The 25,483-nt window shown below is 28.3% G+C and overlaps 8 protein-coding genes across 14 annotated transcripts; 6 read left to right on the forward strand and 2 right to left on the reverse strand.

Moving 5' to 3' along the window:
* Positions 1–29: 29 nt before the first annotated feature.
* On the forward strand, positions 30–5,408 carry LOC124424150 (aldo-keto reductase family 1 member A1-like). Of its 3 annotated transcripts, none has more exons than XM_046962784.1 (7): positions 30–147; positions 863–948; positions 1,072–1,236; positions 1,322–1,525; positions 1,611–1,727; positions 1,811–2,205; positions 4,381–5,408. In XM_046962784.1, exons 1-7 carry the CDS (start codon positions 45–47, stop codon positions 4,382–4,384), a joined length of 1,074 nt encoding a protein of 357 aa, XP_046818740.1. In that variant the 5' UTR covers positions 30–44; the 3' UTR covers positions 4,385–5,408. The 3 variants fall into 3 exon arrangements, with proteins under 3 accessions (XP_046818740.1, XP_046818739.1, XP_046818742.1); XM_046962783.1 differs by lacking the exon at positions 4,381–5,408 and adding an exon at positions 2,313–2,476; XM_046962786.1 differs by lacking the exons at positions 30–147; positions 4,381–5,408 and adding exons at positions 195–501; positions 2,313–2,476.
* LOC124424158 (DNA replication licensing factor Mcm5-like) lies at positions 2,230–4,374 on the reverse strand. Of its 2 annotated transcripts, XM_046962809.1 has the most exons (3): positions 3,959–4,374; positions 2,833–3,099; positions 2,230–2,717 (listed from the first exon to the last, which is right to left on the reverse strand). In XM_046962809.1, the coding sequence occupies exons 2-3, from the start codon at positions 2,930–2,932 to the stop codon at positions 2,491–2,493; spliced, it is 327 nt and encodes a 108-aa protein (XP_046818765.1). In that variant the 5' UTR covers positions 2,933–3,099; positions 3,959–4,374; the 3' UTR covers positions 2,230–2,490. The 2 variants fall into 2 exon arrangements, with proteins under 2 accessions (XP_046818765.1, XP_046818764.1); XM_046962808.1 differs by having other exon boundaries at positions 2,833–4,374.
* Positions 5,409–5,968: 560 nt separating the features above from the next.
* LOC124424147 (aldo-keto reductase family 1 member A1-like) lies at positions 5,969–10,545 on the forward strand. Of its 4 annotated transcripts, none has more exons than XM_046962777.1 (8): positions 5,969–6,113; positions 6,853–6,938; positions 7,062–7,226; positions 7,310–7,513; positions 7,599–7,715; positions 7,799–8,193; positions 8,301–8,542; positions 10,326–10,545. In XM_046962777.1, exons 1-7 carry the CDS (start codon positions 5,984–5,986, stop codon positions 8,347–8,349), a joined length of 1,146 nt encoding a protein of 381 aa, XP_046818733.1. In that variant the 5' UTR covers positions 5,969–5,983; the 3' UTR covers positions 8,350–8,542; positions 10,326–10,545. The 4 variants fall into 4 exon arrangements, with proteins under 4 accessions (XP_046818733.1, XP_046818732.1, XP_046818735.1 ...); XM_046962776.1 differs by lacking the exon at positions 5,969–6,113 and adding an exon at positions 6,238–6,472; XM_046962779.1 differs by lacking the exon at positions 5,969–6,113 and adding an exon at positions 6,655–6,713.
* LOC124424142 (DNA replication licensing factor Mcm5) lies at positions 8,218–11,438 on the reverse strand. The gene is made up of 8 exons (XM_046962768.1): positions 11,202–11,438; positions 10,833–11,088; positions 10,547–10,719; positions 10,127–10,461; positions 9,694–10,040; positions 9,192–9,625; positions 8,834–9,105; positions 8,218–8,708 (listed from the first exon to the last, which is right to left on the reverse strand). The coding sequence occupies exons 1-8, from the start codon at positions 11,351–11,353 to the stop codon at positions 8,479–8,481; spliced, it is 2,199 nt and encodes a 732-aa protein (XP_046818724.1). The 5' UTR covers positions 11,354–11,438; the 3' UTR covers positions 8,218–8,478.
* Positions 11,439–11,584: 146 nt separating this feature from the next.
* LOC124424146 (replication stress response regulator SDE2) lies at positions 11,585–13,778 on the forward strand. The gene is made up of 2 exons (XM_046962775.1): positions 11,585–11,776; positions 11,905–13,778. Exons 1-2 carry the CDS (start codon positions 11,672–11,674, stop codon positions 13,168–13,170), a joined length of 1,371 nt encoding a protein of 456 aa, XP_046818731.1. The 5' UTR covers positions 11,585–11,671; the 3' UTR covers positions 13,171–13,778.
* A 444-nt stretch (positions 13,779–14,222) lies between these two features.
* Positions 14,223–16,282, forward strand: LOC124424337 (CLIP domain-containing serine protease 2-like). Its single transcript, XM_046963245.1, has 8 exons — positions 14,223–14,243; positions 14,390–14,411; positions 14,544–14,599; positions 14,720–14,792; positions 14,882–15,131; positions 15,278–15,468; positions 15,551–15,649; positions 15,752–16,282. The coding sequence occupies exons 1-8, from the start codon at positions 14,223–14,225 to the stop codon at positions 16,069–16,071; spliced, it is 1,032 nt and encodes a 343-aa protein (XP_046819201.1). The 3' UTR covers positions 16,072–16,282.
* A 422-nt stretch (positions 16,283–16,704) lies between these two features.
* Positions 16,705–19,400, forward strand: LOC124424172 (CLIP domain-containing serine protease 2-like). Its single transcript, XM_046962851.1, has 3 exons — positions 16,705–16,926; positions 17,727–18,140; positions 18,223–19,400. Exons 1-3 carry the CDS (start codon positions 16,863–16,865, stop codon positions 18,930–18,932), a joined length of 1,188 nt encoding a protein of 395 aa, XP_046818807.1. The 5' UTR covers positions 16,705–16,862; the 3' UTR covers positions 18,933–19,400.
* Positions 19,401–21,002: 1,602 nt separating this feature from the next.
* Positions 21,003–25,447, forward strand: LOC124424173 (melanization protease 1-like). Its single transcript, XM_046962853.1, has 5 exons — positions 21,003–21,459; positions 22,447–22,625; positions 23,584–23,869; positions 24,034–24,302; positions 24,563–25,447. Exons 1-5 carry the CDS (start codon positions 21,390–21,392, stop codon positions 24,908–24,910), a joined length of 1,152 nt encoding a protein of 383 aa, XP_046818809.1. The 5' UTR covers positions 21,003–21,389; the 3' UTR covers positions 24,911–25,447.
* Positions 25,448–25,483: the final 36 nt, after the last annotated feature.

Genomic DNA, 25,483 nt, shown 5'->3' on the forward strand with positions numbered 1-25,483 from the left:
ATCACTCGCAATAAATAATTATAATTTTTTTAATCTTTGAAGAAATGAAAAATAATTTTTTCAATTCTAACTTTTCAAATAGAGTGAAGTTGTCTTTCATCGAATATACTTATTACGTACAGCTAATAGTGCCATCTATATTGTCACGTGAGAGATTTCAATTACGTATTTGTAATATTATTAAGAAGGATATAGAATATATTTTTTAATTTAGAGATAGTATTAAAAGAATATTTAACTCCCTCTAACCCTCCCACTCTTCCTCTCTTCATTGTAATCTGTCGTTGAAAAATTTTAAAACAATCAATAGATATATGCAATCTTATCTGTAATTACATAATCATACTTGATTTGAAAATATCTATATTTTATCAATTCCTTTACTATCTAATTTTTTGTACCAATGTACTACCTTACAAAAAATCATATATAAGGCGTAATTTCTTTAAACGTTTCATATTGCTCCTAGAAGTATTTATTTCATCACTAGTCCATAATACGGTAATTGAATAATTTTCTTTTAATAAATTGCTTTACAAAAGAGAGCGTTTATTGTCACGATAAATGCTTTGGCAGATGTTAATTTCAATAGCTTTATACTTAAAACAAACTTCCATTCGATACTTGACATTGAAATACATATATACGTGATACTTTGAATATACTGCTTGCAATCTATATGTTAAAATAAGGAAAAGTCTTTCTCTACCGAAATATCAGTAGTACTTAGAAAACTAATTGCGTATTTGCTTGATATTAATATCATCAGAAATTATCTATTGAAAACAGCATATCTTGTAGAAAATTAAAACACAACAAACATTCCTATAAATTATATAACATGACTAAACATTATTTTCAGATTTCAACTATAGAAGACTAAATATGCATTCCGTAAAATTATCATCTGGTCATGATATGCCTACTGTAGGTTTAGGGACATGGCAGGTGATAAAATAGACTCTTTTCACATAATAAGATTTTTAATAAATAATATAATAATAGATGATATATCATTATAATTATTTATCTACAAATTAAATATATCTTCTCTTTTATTACATTTGCAAGGCTAAACCTGAAGAAATTGAAGCTGCTGTTGCGACTGCTTTGGAGTGTGGTTACAGACATATTGATACTGCATTTAATTATAATAACGAAGAAGCGATTGGAAAAAGCTTAAAAAATTGGTTTGACAAAGGTGGTAAACGTGAAGAACTTTTTGTTACGTCAAAGGTAATAGGAAAAATCAAATATGAAAAGAATAAGAATTTTATATTTTTTAATAAGTATATTAAAAAAGTATATTATATTTTTGTAGTTACCCCCTCATGGTAATCGACCATCAGATGTTGAAAAGTTTCTTAAATTATCATTAGAACGTCTTGGTTTGGATTATTTAGATATGTATCTGATCCACATGCCATTTGCCTTTGTATTAGATAAAAATGCATATGCTCCTGCAGCTTTAGATGATGGTACTTATATACTTGACCTAGACACGGATCCAGTTTCTGTATGGAAGGTATAACATGCAATTAATATCATAGATACAAGTGCTTCTCTGGCCGGTTGCTCCTAATAATACTATAATTATTTAACATTTTTAGGAAATGGAGAAACAAGTAGCGAAAGGACGTGTTAAATCTATAGGTTTAAGTAATTTTAATGAAGCACAAATATTAGAAGTATATAAAAATGCACAAATAAAACCCGCCAACTTGCAGGTATACATGCTATTGATATCATAAACTTATTATATAATTTTATGATCAAAAAGAACAGTCAATGTAAATATATTTTTTAATAGGTTGAATTGCATGCATACCATCAACAGAAACCGATAAGAGAATTTTGTCAAAAGCACAATATTATTGTAACAGCTTACAGCTCATTAGCATCACCTGGAGCTAAAGTCGTTTTACAAAGAAGATATAATTATAATTTAGAAAAATTTCCCAATCTTCTTGGACATCCTGTTGTACTTGAAATAGCTAATAAATATAAAAAAACAACAGCACAAGTATTACTACGACATCTGGTACAACAAGGAATTATAGTTATTCCAAAAAGTTCTTCACAAGACAGAATCAAATCAAATATCAACATTTTTGATTTCGTTTTGATAGAAGAAGATATGAATACTTTAAATGCTTTAGACAAAGATACAGATGGCCGAATATTCAATTTTCTTTTTTTTAAAGGGTAAGTAATAAAGTTTAACTATAATAATTTTTCAATATTTCATTATTTAAAATAATTTATGCACAACATATTTTTTTCATATATTTTCAATCTGATCTTTATTTTAGGGTTGAAAAGCACCCACTTTATCCATTTAAAAATGAATTGACACCATGAGCAAGAGATTTGCTCTTGTTACATAATTTAAAAATACAGAATTATATATAAAAAATAAAACAATAAATTGTATGGAGAACTGAACAAAATGCACAAAAATAATTATAAAATGAAAGCTTTTCTTATATTTTAATATAACCTGTACAACATTTTTCGTTGCATCCGATGTTGAAGCTCTCCACGTCGAATCATTGTGTGTATAACTTTGTAAATAGCATGTTCTGGATATTTTTGTTTAAGACAGTCATTAACAATGTTTTGTTCTGAGACTTGATCTCCAATAGGAAATCTATTTTTTAATTGTTTTTCAATGCGAGACAATATCTCATGATCTTCTGAAGTAAATCCTTCTGCACCTGTAAAATATGGTGTATTAATATTACGGATACATATGTTATAAAAAGAATTTTCTTGTTTGTAATTAATAATTACTAGATATTTGTTACACACACACACACACACACACCTTACCAGCTAATGAACCAGACATAGCAGCATTTAATGTAGAAACTTGAAATAGTCTGAGAGCTTCATTAACATGAATTTCAGTAGCGAAAGATTGAAGTTGCATTTTTTCCGAACCTTCAGGAATTCTTATAACAGCTTCTAATTGACGGACAGTGATTTATATGGATAATCGTTTTTCACTTTCTTTTTCGTGCTCTCTCGTACTAGCATGCATTCTTACATAATGATTCTTTAGTTTTTTACTTCCTTTTTTGTTAAGGAGGAAGACCACTGAAAATTTGAAAAGGATTTTTTTTAGTACTTAAAAGTATGTATTTTTAAAAGTATGTAGGTAATATTTTAAGTTAAAATTCTGAAAATTGACTGAGTTACAGTCACTTCAATGAGAGCAGGTAGCGCGACGTTCCTGCCAGACGCCCCGCTGAGATTCTTAGGACCTTGCTAATTCACAATAGATGATACATTATATGCGTATTTCATAATAGATGATACATTATATTATAATTAGACTTTAATCTATTGTAAAATATCTTTTATTAGAGATTTCTGGTTTTTCCCTACTTTACAATATATTGACTCTGTATAAAATTCTAGACCCAGGTTTTGTATAAAATTCTAGACCCAGGTTTTGTATAAAATTCTAGATCTTGGTCGTTGTACAGTTGTTTTTCAATTTGCTTATTGTACATACGATTCTGCACAGTTAATTATTAATGTTGAAAAAGTAATAGAGATATTAGAACAAGAGCTACACGAGACAGAAAAAAAATTAATCAACCTCGCAATAAATTTGAGATTGAGAATGGTTAAAGTTCCAAACGGCGTATGAATGTTTCGAAAAGAAAAATATCGAATGATACTAATTGACGTTAATTTAAATACAAATTATAAAATTTTGAACTTCTTTTCTATTTTTACTGTAATTTGTGACTATGTTATAAAAATTGTGGTGGTAATATAAATTTTACTGAACGTAGTGTTCGAGAATTAGGTTTTAAACTTGTGATGAATTGCGAAAAATGTGATCCTGTATCGATTGATTTATGCCCCCTTATAAACAATGCATATGAAAATTAGCCATGAGACTCATTGGTGTTGGGCGGCTATGTGGTACAGAAAAATTTTGTACCTTCATGGATTTACCACGACCAATATTTCATAGTTTTTATGATTGTTATATATCATAGATTTTTATGAAACAAATCAAGAATGCAGTAAAAACTGTTAATAATATTGTTCTCATCAAGGCTGCAAAAGAAGAAGTAGAAGAAAATTATAAAATTTTGTCAACATCAAATGATGTTTCTCGAATCAGAATGTAGGGGAATGGAAGCTGAAAAAAGAAAGGATTCAAATCCTTATTTGGCATTTTGTCCCTGTTTGGTTTTCATACTGGCAAAATTGTGGGTGTCATTATGAAGTGTAGCTTTTATAGATCCTGTGCACAAATGAATTATATGAAAGATATATGAATATATGAATTATATGAATACGATGAATAACTGCAGACGCATTCAAAAATATGTTTAATTAACCATGAAAATTCATCAGGTAAAATAGAGTTCGATGGGATGAAAGAAATGTTTTCAAGATCAGAATCACTGCATAAAATAAAATATATAAATTATATTGATGATGGCGATACTAAAACATATAAAAGTATTTACGATGCAAAGCCTTATGGAGATATCCTGTTTGCAAATAAAAGAGTGCATCAAAGAATGTGCAAGAAAAAATGAGTAATCGACTCAGGGCTTTCAAGAGAAATAATAATAGCTTGGGGGAGAAAAGCCAATTGAAGGATAAAGTAATTACTGATCTGATCAATTATTATGGATTAGCAATACGATATAACTCCAACGATATTGATGACATGTATAATGGGATTTGGTAAACTTTTTACCATAAAACGTCATCATTAAAACATTCACGATATTTTCTCTGCCCTGAAGATGCTAACTCCTGGTGTAAATTTCAACAAGCTGTATCAACTAATGTCTTGGAATCGTTTGTCGATAAACCAGGACTTCCCGAAGATGTTGCTACAAATTTATTTCCGATATACGAAGATCTTTTGGATCCAATATTATTGCAAAGATGTGCTGGTGGATTCACCCGAAATAATAATGAATGTTTCAATTCATTAATATGGCAAATAGCACCGAAATCAAATTTCAATGGTTCTATTATTGTTTAAATAGCTTTGTTTATTTCAACAGTAGCATTCAACGAAGTCTACTTTGAACTACCATCATAGTAGCTTCTCTTAAAGGCATAATATTAGGGCCAATAACTTTTGCTAAATTATCAATACTCATTTTGTTCTGTTTCTCATAGAGAGATACTTTTTTTAAAAATTCCATTACAAATGCTAAAGTATTTAAATGATAAGGAGATAACAACACACAAGCCAATAACAATGCTTGAATACGGTGGTTTTTCAACATTGCACAGTGTAAAAATAAATCATGATATGTATATGGAATTAATGGCTCCGGAAGATCTCTGAAAAATGTTTTTAAACAATTGGCAACATCGATTGCATGATTTTTTTCTCCCAATAAAGAACCTTTATCCAAGTATGGCATTAATTCTTTTTATCTCATATGAGATCCAGCTTTTCTGAATAAACCTCTTTAAATTATAAGTTTCTCAAGAAATATAGGCACACGAACTATGCCATCGGATGACAATATATAACGGTTGATATGATAAAGTTGTTCTGAAGACTTTCTTTGAAATAGTTTATCTATTTCAATTCCATTCATTTTAAAGCGATATTTTATCCAGATGTTTCTGAGATCGTTAATAACGATTGCATACATATTTTCTTTATGTAAAACATCATAAATCAACATATTTGATGTAGGATTTATTTTATTATTCTCCACGTAAATATGATATAAAGTTTTCACACATAAATGATAAATATATATCAATTTTATATTGTATCACACTTTATACGAATCAGTACGGACAAACAGTTTTCCTTATAATCCGTAATGAAATAAATTGTTAAAAAAAGTCTTCACATGATTAACAATAATATTTATTTCTATCACTTATCGAAAAATACATAAAAAAAAATATTTCTGTTTGATATATAATTCTAATATATTAATTATTATTCTCAATATATAATTATGCTTTTTTAATGTTTACAGAAATAAAAAACGATCTTTTCACTTCGAACTATTACAATGGAGTGAAATTGTCTTTTATTGAATATAATTACGTACAGCTAATATTGCCATCTATATTTCCGCGGGAGAGACTTCAATTACGTATGTGTAATATTATCAAGGCTATAGAATATATTTTTTAATTTAGAAATTGTAGTAAACAAATATTTAACTCCCTTTATTCCTCTCATTCTTTCTCTCTTCATTGTAATCTGTCGTTATAGAATTGTAAACAATTTATAGACATCTAACTATTTTGTAATTTTATCTGTAATTTAACAGTTTGTTTATTAATTGTTTTTTCGTAACAATGAATTACAGATATTCAATTTTATGTTTTCAAACTTTCTACGTAAACAAATTTGTTAACACATGTCATTTAAAAATCTTATATAAAGTGCAATTTGTTAAAACGTTTCGTATTGGTCCTAGAAACCATTTCAGCGCTAATTTATCGTACGGTAATTGAATAATTTTCTTTTATTAAAGTGCCTTGCAAAACAGAGCGTTTATTGTTGCGAAAAATGCATTTGCCAGACGTTAATTTCAATAGTTTCATGCGCAAGGCAAGCTGCAAATCGATACTTATACATTGAACTACATATATATACATGATACTTTGTACATACTGCTTGCAATCTATATGTTGAGAAAAGAGGGCCAGGTCTAACTTTAGCAACAGTCTCTAGCGAAACATCAGTAGTACTTAGAAAACTAATTGCGTATTTGCTTTATATTAATATCATCAAAAATTATCTATTGAAAACAGCATATCTTGTAGAAAATTAAAGCATAACACACGTTCCTATGCATTGTATAACAAAATAAACATTATTTTCAGATCTCAACTATAGAAGACTAAATATGCATTCTGTAAAATTATCATCTGGTCATGATATGCCTACTGTAGGTTTAGGGACATGGCAGGTGATAAAATAGACTCTTTTCACATAATAAGATTTTTAATAAATAATATAATAATAGATGATATATCATTATAATTATTTATCTACAAATTAAATATATCTTCTCTTTTATTACATTTGCAAGGCTAAACCTGAAGAAATTGAAGCTGCTGTTGCGACTGCTTTGGAGTGTGGTTACAGACATATTGATACTGCATTTAATTATAATAACGAAGAAGCGATTGGAAAAAGCTTAAAAAATTGGTTTGACAAAGGTGGTAAACGTGAAGAACTTTTTGTTACGTCAAAGGTAATAGGAAAAATCAAATATGAAAAAAATAAGAATTTTATATTTTTTAATAAGTATATCAAAAAACGTATTATTTTTTGTAGTTACCCCATTATGGAAATCGACCATCAGATGTTGAAAAGTTTCTTAAATTATCATTAGAACGTCTTGGTTTGGATTATTTGGATATGTATCTGATCCACATGCCATTTGCCTTTGTATTAGATAAAAATGCATATGCTCCTGCAGCTTTAGATGATGGTAGTTATATACTTGACCTAGACACGGATCCAGTTTCTGTATGGAAGGTATAACATGCAATTAATATCATAGATACAAGTGCTTCTCTGGCCGGTTGCTCCTAATAATACTATAATTATTTAACATTTTTAGGAAATGGAGAAACAAGTAGCGAAAGGACGTGTTAAATCTATAGGTTTAAGTAATTTTAATGAAGCACAAATATTAGAAGTATATAAAAATGCACAAATAAAACCCGCCAACTTGCAGGTATACATGCTATTGATATCATAAACTTATTATATAATTTTATGATCAAAAAGAACAGTCAATGTAAATAAATTTTTTAATAGGTTGAATTGCATGCATACCATCAACAGAAACCGATAAGAGAATTTTGTCAAAAGCACAATATTATTGTAACAGCTTACAGCCCATTAGCGTCACCTGGAGCTAAATTCCATTTTCAAACAAAATATAATTATAGTCCAGAAAAATTTCCCAATCTTCTTGGACATCCTGTTGTACTTGAAATAGCTAATAAATATAAAAAAACAACAGCACAAGTATTACTACGACATCTGGTACAACAAGGAATTATAGTTATTCCAAAAAGTTCTTCACAAGACAGAATCAAATCAAATATCAACATTTTTGATTTCGTTTTGATAGAAGAAGATATGAATACTTTAAATGCTTTAGACAAAGATACAGATGGCCGAATATTCAATTTTCTTTTTTTTAAAGGGTAAGTAATAAAGTTTAACTATAATAATTTTTCAATATTTCATTATTTAAAATAATTTATGCACAACATATTTTTTTCATATATTTTCAATCTGATCTTTATTTTAGGGTTGAAAAGCACCCACTTTATCCATTTAAAAATGAATTGACACCATGAGCAAGAGATTTGCTCTTGTTACATAATTTAAAAATACAGAATTATATATAAAAAATAAAACAATAAATTGTATGGAGAACTGAACAAAATGCACAAAAATAATTATAAAATGAAAGCTTTTCTTATATTTTAATATAACCTGTACAACATTTTTCGTTGCATCCGATGTTGAAGCTCTCCACGACGAATCATTGTGTGTATAACTTTGTAAATAGCACGTTCTGGATATTTTTGTTTAAGAAAATCATTAACAATGTTTTGTTCTGAGACTTGATTTCCAATAGGGAATCTATTTTTTAATTGTTTTTCAATGCGAGACAATATCTCATGATCTTCTTCTGAAGTGAATCCTTCTGCACCTGTAAAATATGATGTATTAATATTAAGGACTCGTATGTTATAAAAATAATTTTCTTGTTTTTAATTAATAATTACTAGATATTTGTTACGCACGCACGCACACACACACACACACACGCCTTACCAGCTAATGAACCAGACATAGCAGCATCTAATGTAGAAACTTGAAATAGTCTGAGAGCTTCATTAACATGAATTTCAGTAGCGAAAGATTGAAGTTGCATTTTTGCCAAAGCTTCAGAAATTCTTATAACAGCTTCTAATTGACGGACAGTGATGGGTATGGATAATCGTTTTTCACTTCCTTTTTCATGCTCTCTCGTACTAGCACGCATTCTTACATAATGATTCTTTAGTTTTTCACCTGCTTCTTTATTAAGTCTTGGACCAGATTTTCTATAGAAATCGCATAATTACGTTGATCACATAACGTGGATTATGATATTTGTAGCATACAAAAAGTAATAAAAAATTAATCTTACAATCTACAATAATGTATATATCTTTTGAGTATATGTAATGGAAGTTCTCCTTCTATCAATTGCTCAGTTAATTGACCAGCATTACTATGTATATTTAAAACGTGCTTTGCTAATGTAATATCTCTGTTTTCTTCATGTTCATCTTTAACAATGAATATCATATCAAAACGAGAAAGAATAGTTGGCATAAAATCTATATTTTCTTCGCCTTTTATATCATCCCATCGTCCAAAAATAGAATTTGCAGCTGCTAGTACAGAACATCTTGTATTTAAAGTCGTTGTTATGCCTGCTTTTGCAATTGATATGGTTTGCTGTTCCATAGCTTCATGAATCGCAACTCGATCATCTTCTTTCATTTTGTCAAATTCATCTATGCAAACAACACCACCGTCTGCTAATACCATTGCACCACCTTCCATTACAAAGTTTCTCTACAAATGACCAAAGTATTTATAAAAGAAGACAAGAAATGTATTAGTAGTATATTATTATTACTCACCGTAACAGAATCTCTAGATACAGACGCCGTAAGACCTGCAGCTGAGCTTCCTTTGCCGGATGTATACACACCAATTGGTGCAACTGTCTCTACAAATTTTAATAATTGTGATTTAGCAGTACCTGGATCACCTAACATTAAAACATTAATGTCTCCTCTCCGACATAAACCATCGGGCATTCTTTTTCTAGAACCACCAAATAATAAACATGCAATTGCTTTCTTAATGTCCATTGCACCAAAAATACTGGGTGCAATACTCTTTGCAATTCTTTCATATAAATTTGAATCAGCTGCTAAATGTCTGAATAAATCTTCTTCTTCTGATGTAATGCATGTCTGTACACCTAAAAGCCATGTATTAATATTATTTTGTAAGAAAAGAGTTTTAAACCATGTAAATTAAGATTTTTATAGTAATAACAGATTTTACCACTTCCTGTGTTTTCTCCATCAACAAAAATACCCACAACTCTTATATAAGGTGCTCGCACACCAACTAAAGCTTTATCTTTTCTGTTTCCTCTATCGCCTGTTTTGGAAACTTTTTTAATGGAATATATACCAAGAATAAGAACTCTATTTCCAGGTACAACTCTATCACATAAATAACGGTCACAATATAATTGCAGATGTCTTGGCATTTCACCCTGTGGAATATGTTCTGGTAGTTCTTGTAATTTTAAAACTTGGAAATCAACACATTTACATTTATCTGGCATTATAAAAAATGGATCCAACGGACATTTTGGTCTACCAGCCTGTTCTCTAAAAAATAATGTTTATGTTATTTGAGGTTATTTTCAATTGAAATAAAAATAGAAGACAATATTTTGTGTTGTAGAATACATACGTAGTGCATTTTCTTGGTAGAGCATACCCTTCTAATCCTGGTTTAATAGCAATGTTAGTTTGCACAACTCTACATGAACGACATTGTATTGCAATTTTTGTTGCTTTAGATCTAATTCCAGAAGCAGAAACAACAATACCAGGAATTTTTATAAGTTTTGATACAATGTCTGGCTATAGATATAAAATATTTTATATGAAAAATCAAGAAGATATATTTACTTTTTCATGTTAGAAATAATAAAAATAATAAAAAATAATAGTCTACAGATTATTCTACTAATTACCTTCATGCCTCTTAAAGAACTTGGATGTGCATCAGACGATAAAAGTATTTGTATGTCTTCAACTTTTTCTTCTCCTTCAGGACGAGGAGCTGTAAGTTCATCAGCAACATCTTGTGCTGCTTCTTCAAGGATTGATAGATATTCCGTTGGAAGTTTATGAACTTTTTCGGCAAGAGACTCATCAAAAGCAGCCAAATCTTCTAAATTAATCTCAAGGTAATATTGACCAAGATTATAATTTCTTTTGAGAGTATCTCTGATATCAAAATTAAGAATAAATTATAGATGTATATACACATTGATTTAATATTTTATAAATTATTAAAAATGAAAGTAATTATTCATAAAATAATCATATAAATTATGTACCTATATTTGTAATTAAAATTGCCTTCATGAAATTGTCTGATAAATTCTTTGAATTTCTTTTTAGAAGCTTGTAAATTACTTTGAGATTCAGAAGCTTCATCTACAGAAAAATTATCTGAAAAGAATATACCTGGATTGTCAAACCCTTCCATATTAAATATTTAACACCGTTTTTGGTTATAGTAAAATATTACAGCCATTCGCTGCTATAAATTTGGCGGGAAATAGTCAAATTCTTTTCCAAAGCGCGGTATAGCATTATGTTAGAAAATTTATATAGAGATTACTTTTCAAGTATTAGTTATTTTAAAGTAGTATTTCATTGGTCGAATTTCAAAATTTTAATTTTATTCTGCAAAGGTAGATGGCGCAGTGGTACAATATTATTATTTCTACCAACATATTGTGACCTATTATAAGAATTGTGTGTTATTTCTTTATAGATCTTTGAAAATAAATAAAGTATAAATATGATAAATGTACAAATTTGTACTGGGAAAACTACAAAACACATATTTATTAGTGATGAATTGTTTTCAGTCGATAAAATATGGGAGCGGTTTGAAGAAATAATTGTAAGTAGAGAATACAAAATCTAACCTTGTAGTTGATTGTATCGTCATTCTTGATACTCATATCCCAGAGATAACTTATAAGTAAATTATTAGTATTAATCTATGTATAATACTTTATTTTTATATAGGGTGTATCAAGAGAGAATTTTTATATAGTTCATAATGGCCGCACTATTAATGAAAGTAATATATTCTTGCATGGTTGCGCAACTATTATTCCAAAATTATTGGGTGGAAAAGGTGGTTTTGGCTCTATGTTACGGGCTATAGGTGCTCAAATTGAAAAAACTACAAATCGCGAGGCTTGCAGAGATTTGAGCGGACGCAGATTAAGAGATATAAATGAAGAAAAAAGACTTAAAGCTTGGATTGAAAAGCAAGCAAAACGTAAAGAGGAAGCAGCTGAACGTAAAAAGAAAAAGTTAGAAAGGCTTTGTGCAGAACCAAAGCATGAGTTTAAAGATCAAAATTATGAAAAGGAGAGATCAATTTTGACAGAAAAAATTGGAGATGCAGTAGAAGAAGGATTTAAAGTTGCTATTGCTGGAGGTTCAAGTATTAAAAGAAAATGTGAAGAAGAAGTTAAGAGTAATAAGAAAAAAACAATACTGGATTTAGATATTGATTCTGATGAGCTTGATACTTCAGATGATAGTGATATAGAAAATAGTGAGCCAGTAAAATTTAATAAATTCGAGCAACAAATATCTAATGATAGTGGGCGTTCTAGTGATGAAACTGAAAGAGATAATGATAAATTATGTGAAACAAAAGCTGTAAATTCAATTAATTCTGAAAATGTGAATACATGTACAAACATTTCAGTTGAAAATAGTGAAGAAAAAATAGTAGATTCTAAAAATGAAAAAATAGATAAAAAAAATGAAGTTGCTGATGACATTTCAATTCAAAGTAATGAAGAAAAAATAGTAGATTCCAAAAATGAAAAAGTAGATAAAGAGAATGAAATTTCTAATGACATTTCACTGGGAAGTAGTGAAGAAAAAATAGTAGATCCTAAAAATGAAAAAATAGATAAAAAAAATGAAGTTTCTAATGACGTTTCAGTTGAAAATAGTGAAAAAAAAATAGTAGATTCTAAAAATGAAAAAGTAAAAAGAAAAAATGAACTTGTTGATGACATTTCAATTGAAAATAATGAAGAAAAAATAGTAGATTTTAAAAAGGAAAAAATAGATAAAGAGAATGAAGTTTCTAATGACATTTCATTTGAAAAAAGTGAAGAAAAAATAGTAGATTCTAAAAATGAAAAAGTAGATAAGAAGAATGAAGTTGTTAATGAAGTTTTGGTAATAAATAATCTAGTAGAAAATGTTGAAAAAAATGGAGTTGCAACTTCCACTGACATTACAGCAGTAGAATCTAAATTCTAAAAACTTACTGGAATAGCAGACTAAATAAATTTTTATTTTCTCTTATTTATTTATTAATAGTTAATGTCATATTTTTACATTTGTTTATTCATTGTAATCCAATCCATTATTTTATATATCAGAAATTTATGCTAAATTTATAAGTATACTGTTTAATTATCATATAATTTGAAATAAATATTTTTTATAATACTAATAAATAAATATATATATATACATACAACATATATATAGTAAATATATATGGTAAATTTTGTTTATGATTTTAGACGTAGAATAATTACAGATTGTAAGATAATTGAATTAATATAAGTTATAAACTAGTTATACAAAGTGTATCAATAAAATTATAATTACAACGAAGAATTGGTGAAAGTTTTGAAGTATATAGTTCTCTAGTAAGCTGTGTACCAATTGCAAATAATGTTATTGATACTACCACGGATCTCAAAAAATCATCTGCAAGAATACTTTTACTTGTACTGTGATATAAGTCTAATATATATTTAGCACCAATGAGGATGAAATTATCATTTCTCAGATATCCATCTTGACTTTTGTCTAAGTATTAAATTAGAAAAATATTCAATAAATGAGTAAAACATTAATTTTTCAATAATGAAAGAAATTTTTCTCACCTTTAGGAAAAAATTTTTGACATTTATGAACATAGGGGCAACAACAAATTTTTCGATGAGAAGTCTACAAATTATTTATAATTAATTATTTAATTTAGATAAAATTTATATGTATATACTTTCTTATATTAAAAATAAATATTTACCATAGTTATGTTTAAAAGATTCACATAAATTCTTCTCAATAATTTCTATATTTATCTAATTTAAAATTTCTTTGATGCAGATCGAATAGATAAAGATAAAAACATTAATCGCCAGGAGGACGAATAGATCGAGATTTCGTCCTCCAAGATCATTTTCGTAATTTGTTAAAAAAAACTGTTTTCCATTTTCAAATAAATAAAGTGTGTTGACGCTCGCCAAGAAAAACATATTTAAAGATCTTCATTTGTTTAATATTTAATGTAAGATATGCTTATTAACACATTGCGTGTGATTCATGAGATATCTCGTATATAACAAACCAAATTTTGTAGCCAGGTTACGAGATATCTTTTTTTAATGTTTTTTCATAGAATATATATTATAAAGTAATATTCGATATTAGTATAATGATTTTTAAAATTTATAAATAAAAGGTCTTAAATACGAAGCATAATGGTAATTTATAGGTAAAATAATTGACGTATAATTGCAACATTCGTTTATTAGTCCGATAAGTTGAAATTTAAACAGAAGTCGAATCACCGCTATTCGTACTTAATTTTCTTTTAAACGATTGATTGCTTTTAGAATTGAAGTATTGTTCTTCGAGAATTTTTCCACGTACTCTATTAGATCATTTTAAGGTAAGAATGATAAAAATTTTTTTTGTTTTAATTTTATCAATCGATTATTTATTTAAAAAACGCACAAAATTACATTAATTAGAGAGAATAAATAATTAATGAATATTCTGATTGTTTTAGATAATGTTTTTTTATTGGCTCTATATCTTTATTTTGGGTAATTTTTCCGTTCGTTTGATCGTTTCATCAGATGGTATGAAAATTGTAATTAATTATAATATTAAATAATTATAAAAAAATAATATATATGCAAATACGCAATTATTAAATTCTCATTAACAGTTAACGTAATGCATCACTCGAATTGGTTACTCTTAGACCATGATAAATGTGGCAATTCCAATACCGATCGTATTATAGGTGGTAAAAACGCTAATATGGGTGCGTATCCGTGGATTGCTAGAATAGGATACATCATAGTTAAATCTAATCCAATAAATTTTAAGGGATTGGATTTTATATGCGGTGGTACTTTAATTAATAAATACAATGTAGTAACAGCTGCACATTGCGTGACAAACTTACCAAAATGGTAAATGATTTTTTATTAATATTTTAATTACCGCTAATAATAATTTTCATGATATTTACATGGATCGATTAAAATTGGTCATCCTATATATTTTCGTTGGTGTGATTTCATGTCGTCAATTTTGTTTATTTCAACGATTTAAAAAGGCTTAAAATCACCGATGTTCGATTAGGAGAATATAACACGATGACAGATCCCGATTGTGAAAAAGGATACTGTGCCGAACCAGTTCAAGATATTAAAATAAAATCTATCAATGTTCATAAAGATTACAATCATCCGAAGTTTAGAAATGACATTGCAATAATACGTTTGGATAAGCCCGCTATTTATAATGGCAAGTAGAAAGACATTTGATTAAATTAATTCACCGTCGATATCCAAGTTTATCTTATGATATAATATTATTATTTGTATAGAATTTGTAATACCTATTTGTATGCCGCATAGTGATTTGCTTAAAAAAGATTATACCGGTGAAATGGTGGAAGTTGCTGGCTGGGGAATATACGACATAGGTAAAAATCTTTTTCCTTTTAAGAGAGTGAGATTATTCTTTTCTTTTTTATAAATATTTTTTCTTTTTTCATTTTTATACATTAATTTTAAATTTATAACAGAAACTTCTAAATCAAGCAAATTGCTTCAAACGATCACAATGCCGATCCAAGAAACGAGAAAATGTAAGGAAATTTTTAAAACGCGTGCTACAATAAGCGATCAACAAATATGCGTTGGAGGTGTTATCGGTATAGATTCCTGTCGTGGAGATAGCGGTGGACCTCTAATGAAAGTGGAAACTATTGACGAATTACCAAAATATTACATCATCGGAATCGTTTCTTTCGGTGTTCAAGATTGTGGTGCCACAACAAGTCCTGGTGTTTACACCAAAATATCTCATTACATCATTTGGATACTTGATAATATTAATTCATAAAATATCCATCGAATAATATATATATATTTAGATATATTGTTAATATTATATAATAGAATGAAATAACGGGTTCTTAGGAAAGTCTTAACTTTTTGTATTTATTGTGAATGTTATATCGAAATACCTAGTAATTTTATACGTAGGTAATTTACCTTGGAAAAGAGTCCATGCCCATTCATTTGAATTCTGCTTAAAATTACCAGGAAGAATATCACAGGGGAATTCAATGTATTCCTATCTAGAATAAGTACGTATATGTATGTATTTATGTTTGATAGTGATGATCTATAAAATCGTAAAAATATTGTTTCAAAAAATTAATAAATAATAATAATAGAATTTAATTATTATAAACAATATTGCTTTGTAGAAAGGTGAGAACAAAAATTTATATTTATTTCAATAATTAATGAAACTAAAGAAAACAGAAATACTTCGTTTCATTTCATTTAATTGCAACTTTGATAAATTTTATTACCGAGATATTCGTATTTTTTTTATTCGCATAAGATGTTAGAAGAGATAAGTTAAATAGAAGGAGGAAGTATTGTCAGAAATTGCCTGAAAAGAGAAATGTAAAATACGTAAACGGCCGGAGGCCAATTAGTCAGATCTATAATGCTGTAGTGGGAGACACTAGTTGACCATGGCTTCAGTCCCTCATCGTTTGCGGTGTCAGTTGATGCCCAGACTTCCAGCATAGCGACAAGATTTGCGGTTCATCAACGTTATACGTGGATACGAAATTTTCTGTTTGCTTTTAATCGTTTAATAAAGATTCGATATTAAGGATGTATTCCTTTGTTGCTATGATTGCTATCTTCTATGTATCAACGTTTAATACCGTCGATGCACGTAAGTAATTAAAAATTTTGTATTTCTGGTTTCATTATCTTTTTTTCATATTTTAATTCTTCTTATCAAACGATTCATTGATATTTCTATTGATATTACTCCAACATTAATCACTACGTTGAATAGATATTTTAATTACAATATGTAATTAAATATAGATTCTGTTAGAACATGTGTTAATTATTTAAAGCCATTGTATTTTGTCATTTATAAAATTTACTTTTATAAATTATTATTTAAAAGTTAAAAATTATTATTAAAATGTCTTCAATATGAAATAAAAATGTTTATCTAATAAGTGATTTCTGCTTATGAAGTCATCAATTTTAATGATCGACGATTTCCACTAATAAATACAGTCGTAATTAATGATTATATATATTTAAACACATCAAATATGATATATTAACTGATTTAAATAATCTTTTATGTCTCTTCTTCTTCTTGACAAAATCGTTTCGATTAGTTAATCATGAGTACGAAGCTGGATACGATGAGAATGATGTCGTGGAAAAATCCTTAGTTAATACGTTAGTTAATAATTACAACACTATTTATCTTGATCTTTTTAAATGTGTTATGTGCAATCGAAAAAATACGAGTATTATTCTTTTTTATCCTGATTATTTATCAAAACAATATATGTTACGATGATGTGTTACATAATTTTTCAAATCTTTTATAATAAATTTCGAATGTACATATCATCATCAAGATTATTATAAAGAACATTAAAAATAGATTTAGAAATTCTGATCTTTGAAGTATTATATAATGTATGTGTGTGTTTTTTTTCATAGAATTTCCAAGACAATCTGATTGCAATACGCCAAATGAAATTGCTGGAAATTGTATTACAATCCGTCAATGTATACCATTATTGACTATGCTTCAAGAAAAGCCTCTCCGACCGGAAACCGTGGATTATCTAATACGATCTCAATGTGGCTTCGAAGGCAAAGATCCTCGTGTATGTTGTCCTCTTTCTACTGTCGAATCAAATCGAATCAGTCAACCTTCTTATCCGGGGACTGTACCACCTACAGAAGAAAAACATAGTGCATCAGAAAAAACAGACGATACCGTCAGCAATTTACTTGATAATCCTTTATTACCAACCGAATGCGGAAAAAGTTTGATACCTCGAATCATCGGAGGACAACGTACTGCTCTTGATGAATTTCCATGGATGGCTCTGTTGGAATATCAACATCGTGAGTAATTAAGAGCTAAAATTATTATTATTTATTTTTATCGTATAAGGGATCTTGACTTATCTGTAATAATTTATTTTAGCAAGAGGACGAACTACTGCCTGCGGAGGAGTTTTGATTAACGAACGTTATGTACTTACTGCTGCTCATTGCATAAAGGGTAAGGATTTACCACCAACGTGGACGTTAACAAGCGTACGATTAGGTGAATACGATACCTCCTCCGATAAAGATTGCATTCAAGAGGAAGACGAAGTTATATGCTCCGATGATCCGATCACAGTAGGCATCGAAGAACAAATTGCTCATGAACAATACAGACCATTGTCGAAAGATCAGAAATATGATATCGCATTATTGAGATTGTCAAGGAATATCGTCTCGACAAATTATATAAAGCCAATTTGTTTGCCACGAACTCCTTCATTTGGTCAAAAAATGTACGTAGCAGGTTGGGGTAAAACGGAATACAATTCGTCCTCGGATTTCAAGCTAAAACTAGCATTACCTTTGACCGATAAAAATGATTGCGATAGAACTTATAATCAAGTTGGTATCAGGCTCGGTTTCGGACAAATTTGTGCCGGTGGTCAGAAAGGTAAAGATTCATGCAGAGGAGATTCAGGTGGACCACTCATGTCTGTTGAAAATTCATCTAACGGTAATGGAATATGGGCAGCCGTAGGAGTTGTATCCTTTGGTCCTACACCCTGTGGTATGCCTGGTTGGCCTGGTGTTTATACTAAAGTTTATGATTTTGTTCCATGGATAACTAGTAAGATAAGGTCTTAAGAAAACTATTAGAGGGATTTTGTACTTTCTCGTATTCCTATTCTTTCTAATTTCTTCCTTCTCTTTTTATCGTTGTTATTTCTTCTCTTTATTTTTTCCTTCGCAAAAAATTTTTTATTAAAGAAATATTTTAATTAAAACCGACCGATAATTAAAAGAAATTTTACTCTCGTACTTAATAATTCTACGTGAAACTATATTTATATTAGTTTTAAGAATCTTAAGATATAAAGAATAAAAGAGATAAGAAAGAAAAAACAAAAGCAAGGAAGAAAACTGCCGGAGTACAATAGACCATGTACTTGACCTTTGACGAACAACTGTAATTACTCATAAAGGAACATGTCGAATTTAATTTATATTCAAGCGATATATTACTATATTAACTATTTTTTTAATTTAGAAATTATCAATGAATTGTTTCTATCGACTTCTTCATCGGAAGAATAAAATTCTTTTTTTCTACTATTTGTCGCACGTATAATCTAAGATGTTTGTATTTATTTTACCTAAAAATCCTCTTCTTTAAAAAATGTAAGAAACAATCTAAGAGTTATAGATTAAGAGAAAGATAAAAAAAAACACTTGAAGCAATCGACGATAGATTTCGAAAGGTTATCGTATGATTCAGGATCATTGGAAATGTTTAAAAATCTATCGATTAAGATTTTCGTGACGAAAGAGCGAATAAATTGTAACATGTGGATTTTAAAATGGTGGGATGGAATTCTTCTAGAAATCTATCTAATTTGCAGTTATTTTTTTATTTTTTTCGTTTATTACATTTCATTTCGAATATAATAAAATGATCTATAACGAATGTGAACCGGGAAATTCCTATGTCAATTCTAACCTAACATGTTCTTATCAAAGTAAAGATTAATTTTCAATATATTCTCTTAATTAAGTTATGTGTTTGAAAACTCTCATAATAATTATATAAATAATGATTCCAAATATTTTATTAACGCATAAAAAAGAAAAGTATCCTGTTCAGATTTATTTAAAATTTATTTAGTTAATAGATCAATTACATATCGAATTCTCTTATCTTTGTTTTCTTTGTCGATTCTGCTATATTATTGTGTACAAATTCGTGTTATATTAACGTATATATGTATTTATATCATATATACATAGATAAATAATAGACACATGCATATACACACGTAAATATATACATATCATTGTGTTCTTCACAGATAACTGTTAACACATTGTGTGTGAGTTACGAGATATTACGTATATAATAAACTGAACTTTTACTAGCCCTGTTACTAGATATCTCGTTTTAATATTTTTTCATACGGACGTATCGACGACTCAATAAATTAAAAATAAATTGATTATCAAGACAATGAAGCATTGCATATTTTTTATAATAATAATATTTAAGAATACTTTATAAATGTGAACTTAAAAAGTCGTCTATATGTATTATACAAAATTCTTTTAGAGTGCTCAAAAAAATGCGGATCTTAGAAGCGCGTTGAGCGAACAGAATACCGTACGCAATGTGCTAAAATCACTTGTATGGTCATCTCAATAACGAGAAATACACGTAACGGTTAATCGAAGAGAATTTAACAAGAATTATATTGTATCTACGATATTAGCATTTTCTTAATGTTTTTAAGTAATGTATCATGACTTTCCTCATATCGCGAGCTATGATTATTTATCGATTTATAAATCTCCTCAAGCGTTATTAATTCCATACAATAGACTAAACTAATGGCTTAATAATTTAATTAGTACTTGGAACAATTAGGTGGAGCAAGAATCTTTATCGATTCGAGAATTTTAAGGATTTTTAATGAATATTTTTAAAGATTATATTTTTAAAGATTATATTAGACAATATTATGAAAAAGATTAAAATGTGTGAAAGAAAAAAAAATATATATATGTATATATGTCTATGTACAAGAAGTCTTATCGAATAGGTCAATGTCAGAGAAGTTTGTTAATATTTTCGCAACGTTCTAAAAAAGATCCCCCACTCTTACAAAAGGATTCAAGGACCAATACACGAAGGCAGCCGATGAAGCAGTGAGGTAGAAAGCGTCAATCGGCAGTAGTTAGTCGCTGACCGCCGAAGAGATCGTTTCTTTATCTCTCTCAAAAAACGTTCTCTGATTCACGATCTAATATATATAATATAATAAACAGAATATAATAAACAGATATAATAAACAGATTTGAATATAATAAACAGATTTGAATACAGAGGAACCGATTTAGATTCATCTTTCGTCGAGAAAAATAATATAAATGTTCGTTAATATCGGTTTTACACTCAGTTCGCAATACGATATGCTGTGGAGATAACTCTTTCTCAGTTTCTGTTACTCTCTTACACTTCTTTTAATTTTCACTTGAAAAGATAAAGAAAGAGAAAAATAAACAGAATTTTTAAGTAAATCGATCAACGATTGAGGAAATTTAAAAGCCGAAATGATGAATACAATAGTACATGCTTTATACATCACAGCATTAGTGGCATTTTTCACGTACACGAATGCACGTAAGTATCAGATTTATTATTTTGTTGTATTTTTCCTTGTTCTCATAATAAAGTTATGAATTATACAGGAAAAAAAATATTTCAATGATTCGTTGTTTCTTGCTTTTCATTCATCTTCAAGTCAAAGTTATTGTACATAATATTAGTTAGTTTCTTTTTCTTTTATACAATGTAGTATTTTATACAAAGATAATTATTCAATTTTCGATCTGAAAGTAATATATTATCAAGGGTGAAAAAAGTTATATTTTAAAATACATTTTCAGCGCATTGTTCCTTTCTAATATTTTTATTAAAAACATTTCCCAACAATATTAGAACAATTATCATCATCAGTTAGAATAATCAATTATATGTTTTAATAGCTCTCAGAATTATTTTTTATTCTTTTTTTTCTTTTCTAACACGCAAAAAAACAAAGTATAAAGGTTCTGTTTGGTTAAACAAAATCTATCTATTTTATATACTATCAATTAAACAATTTTTTGTTTTAGCTGGAGAAAAAATTGTAAAATAAGAAAATTTATAATAAAGAAATTCTCTATATTTTTTAAGAAAAAAAAAGAATTTAGAGAGCATTTTATAATACATTCTTGTATAAATTATTTCGGAAATTGATTATTGTACTAAGAGCCGCAATTTGTTCATTCGTATAATACATCAATTTTAAATTGTAGAAAGATCGTAGAAAATATTATACAAAAAAAAAAACATATGCATAACAACTTTATACTCGTTATAAAACTTGTTTGTTTTGAAATTGAACGTATATGTATTTTATTTATCGATAGAAAAATTAATCTTCAAAACATTTTTTATCTACATGTATGAGAGGATGTCAGGTCTTTTCATTCCAAGAAATAGCGAGAATATAGAGATTATATTTTATATTTTTGTTTCAATAAATCATGTAAAATTTATTTATAGATACACGATAAAAAAAAACTATTCTGATAAGTTCTATCATTGTTTTTTTTTTCTTTGCAGAGGAAAGATGTGTGACGCCTACGAAAAGCAGTGGTATTTGTATGAACATAAATAATTGCACACATATTGTTAACATTTTAATAAATCAAAAGCCTTTAACACAAGAAATGATTGAATTTCTAAGAGCATCGCAATGCGGTTTCGAGGATAGGATTCCAAAAATTTGCTGTTCTGATCAAGTAAGTTTATATTACTTACTCAAACAAATAAAATTTTGTTATATCACGCTGAATCTTTTTGAAAAATTTTATTGCCGAATTAAAATTACAATTGTAAGAATAAAAATCTTATTTTTTAACAACTAAGTAAAACTCTCATTTTTAAAAAGAGCAAGTTTAATAGAAATTTTAATTATTTTCGAATATATATATATATATGTAGTGAATAAAAGGCAAATTTTTTTAACATTTAATTTTACCGAAATAAGATAAAAATTGATAGATTGACACTTTTTTCCTTTCTAAAATTCTACGAGGTAAATAATATGAAATATGATATATTACGATATAAGGAATTTCCTCAATTAACTCTTTATCCTCAATTTCCTTGAAAATTTATTGAGGAAGTCATGGGATACTATTATTTGATGAATCAAGGAAGTGTTTTCTTTTGTGATTATCAAATATTTCAGTTACGATGATGACTGTTTTTCTTACCGTTACATACTGTTTTCATACGTATCACTTTCCCTATGGCGTATCACTTTCAACCGGAAATTTCCTTGATTAAACTCGTAACGACAACATTCCGTGAAACTATCATAAGATCTTAATGCAACCATGACGACCAATAGGCTACTTTAATCCATCGTTTAACCAGTCACGTGTGTAGTACGCGTATTATGTGCTTAATCATCAGATCTACCTTAAGATTACCTTGAGATTACCTTGTTACCATCTTCTTTGTTTAAGATATTAGATGATCTTTAAAAATAAAAGAAATATCAAATATCATAGAAATAAATATTTAAATACCTGTTGTCTCGTAAGACCTAACTAATTCTATATTCTGTTTAAAATATCTAATTTACAATATTTTTGTTAATATTTGATTTGTCAGCGATCTAACTTATTTAAAGACGATCGATAAAATATAAAACGACGTATAAATGTTATAAACTCCATTTATTTGTTTCAGATAACAACATCTGTTACTTCTACGGATTTATATGTCGATGAATTTACCGATCCTCCAGATGTATCAAACCATCCAAACTTACGAATCTTAAACCACGATATATGTGGTCCTCTGACTAAAAGTAGAATCATTGGTGGCAATAAAACTAGTGTCTTTGATTATCCGTGGATGGCTCTTCTCGCTTACTCCACAGGGAGAAAAAATCCGGATTTTCGATGCGGTGGTTCCTTGATTACTAAACGATATATCCTTACAGCTGCCCATTGTGTTAGCTCTTTACCTAGCGGTAAAATTCTTATCTTAATAATCGCGATTATTATGATATAATCAATCATAATCTATAACGCACGCGCGCGCGTGTGTGTTTATTACAAAGAGTATATATTTTTCTTAAAGTGAGAATTTATTTTTTATGATTATAGTTGTAATGATTTATACGATATCTTTCAGAATTAACGCTGGTAGGAGTGAGAATAGGAGAGCATGATCTTAGAACAGAACGTGACTGTGATAAAGATGAAAATGGGACGGAAGTAGCTTGTGCGGAGAAATATCAAGATTATGATATTGAAAGTACACACGTTCATCCGGGATACACGAGAACAAAACTTCAAAATGATATCGCCCTGATACGATTGAACGGCGATGTTGATTTCAGACCTAGAAATGTTAAACCAATCTGTTTACCAATTAGTAATACTGGAACACTTCCGAGAAAGGTAAAATAAATCGTTGTTATTATAATAATAATTTTTAATACATTCATACTGTTCTTCGATATTGTACATGGCATCGTAAGATTAATCAACTTCACAGCTAATTCATGTTAAAAAGGTCTAAAGAGTTTAAAATTAATGAATACAAACATTAAGAATAACATGTAAGAATAACATTAAGAATAACAAATAGAAATTTACATTTCTTGATTGATTTATTGATATATATATATATATATATATTTTTTTTTTTCAATCAAAAGTTGATCGTCACAGGCTGGGGTGCGACAGAACTTGGAACGCGAAGTAACGACCTGTTACAGCTTGGTCTGACACCAATAGCCACTGAAGAGTGCAAAGAGATTTATAAGACTAAAGCTGAAATTTGGTACAAACAGTTATGCGCTGGTGGAAAAAAAAATATGGATTCTTGTTTTGGAGACAGTGGTGGACCTCTTCAAGCGCCTGGATTGTACAATAATAACGCTCGATTCATTCAATATGGGGTTGTCAGTTTCGGATTGAAAAACTGCGGTACAGAAGGTTTCCCAGGCGTTTATACTAATGTTAGATATTATATAGATTGGATTTTAAATACTATAAGGAATTAATTTAATCGATTACATATTATTTTGTACTTTTTTATTAAAGTTTTTTTTTGTAATAGTAACACTGGTGTTGTTACAACAAATTAGAAATTATTCCTATTTAATCAATTATTTTTAATTTCCTAATCAATATATAAATCTCGTACCGAGAAATATATATTTATATAAAAAAAATACCTTTGTAAAAAAAAAACGAAAATATTTGAATTACAATATTTATGTATTTACTTCAACGTATTGTTTGATATATAAACACTTCATACAAATATTAATATTTAAATATATTTATTTTTTATGATGTATACAAATTTAGTCTCTACGTATATGTATATCATTAGAAACGAATGAAACATAGTTCATTATTTATTGCATATATTATAATAAATTACAGTTTATGGGATAAAGACGATCGGATTACATAATGACTATAATAATTAAAACGTACCTCATTTTTTCTGTTTTACGTAAAAAAAATGAGTACGACTAATCTGGTTGTATTTACATAAGGATTACATAAAATAAATGGCCATAATAAATGCATTTATCTATTACTATTACGCTTATCTTATAAAACAT

Source organism: Vespa crabro, chromosome 5, assembly GCF_910589235.1.
Source record: "Vespa crabro chromosome 5, iyVesCrab1.2, whole genome shotgun sequence".
Taxonomy (NCBI): domain Eukaryota; kingdom Metazoa; phylum Arthropoda; class Insecta; order Hymenoptera; family Vespidae; genus Vespa; species Vespa crabro.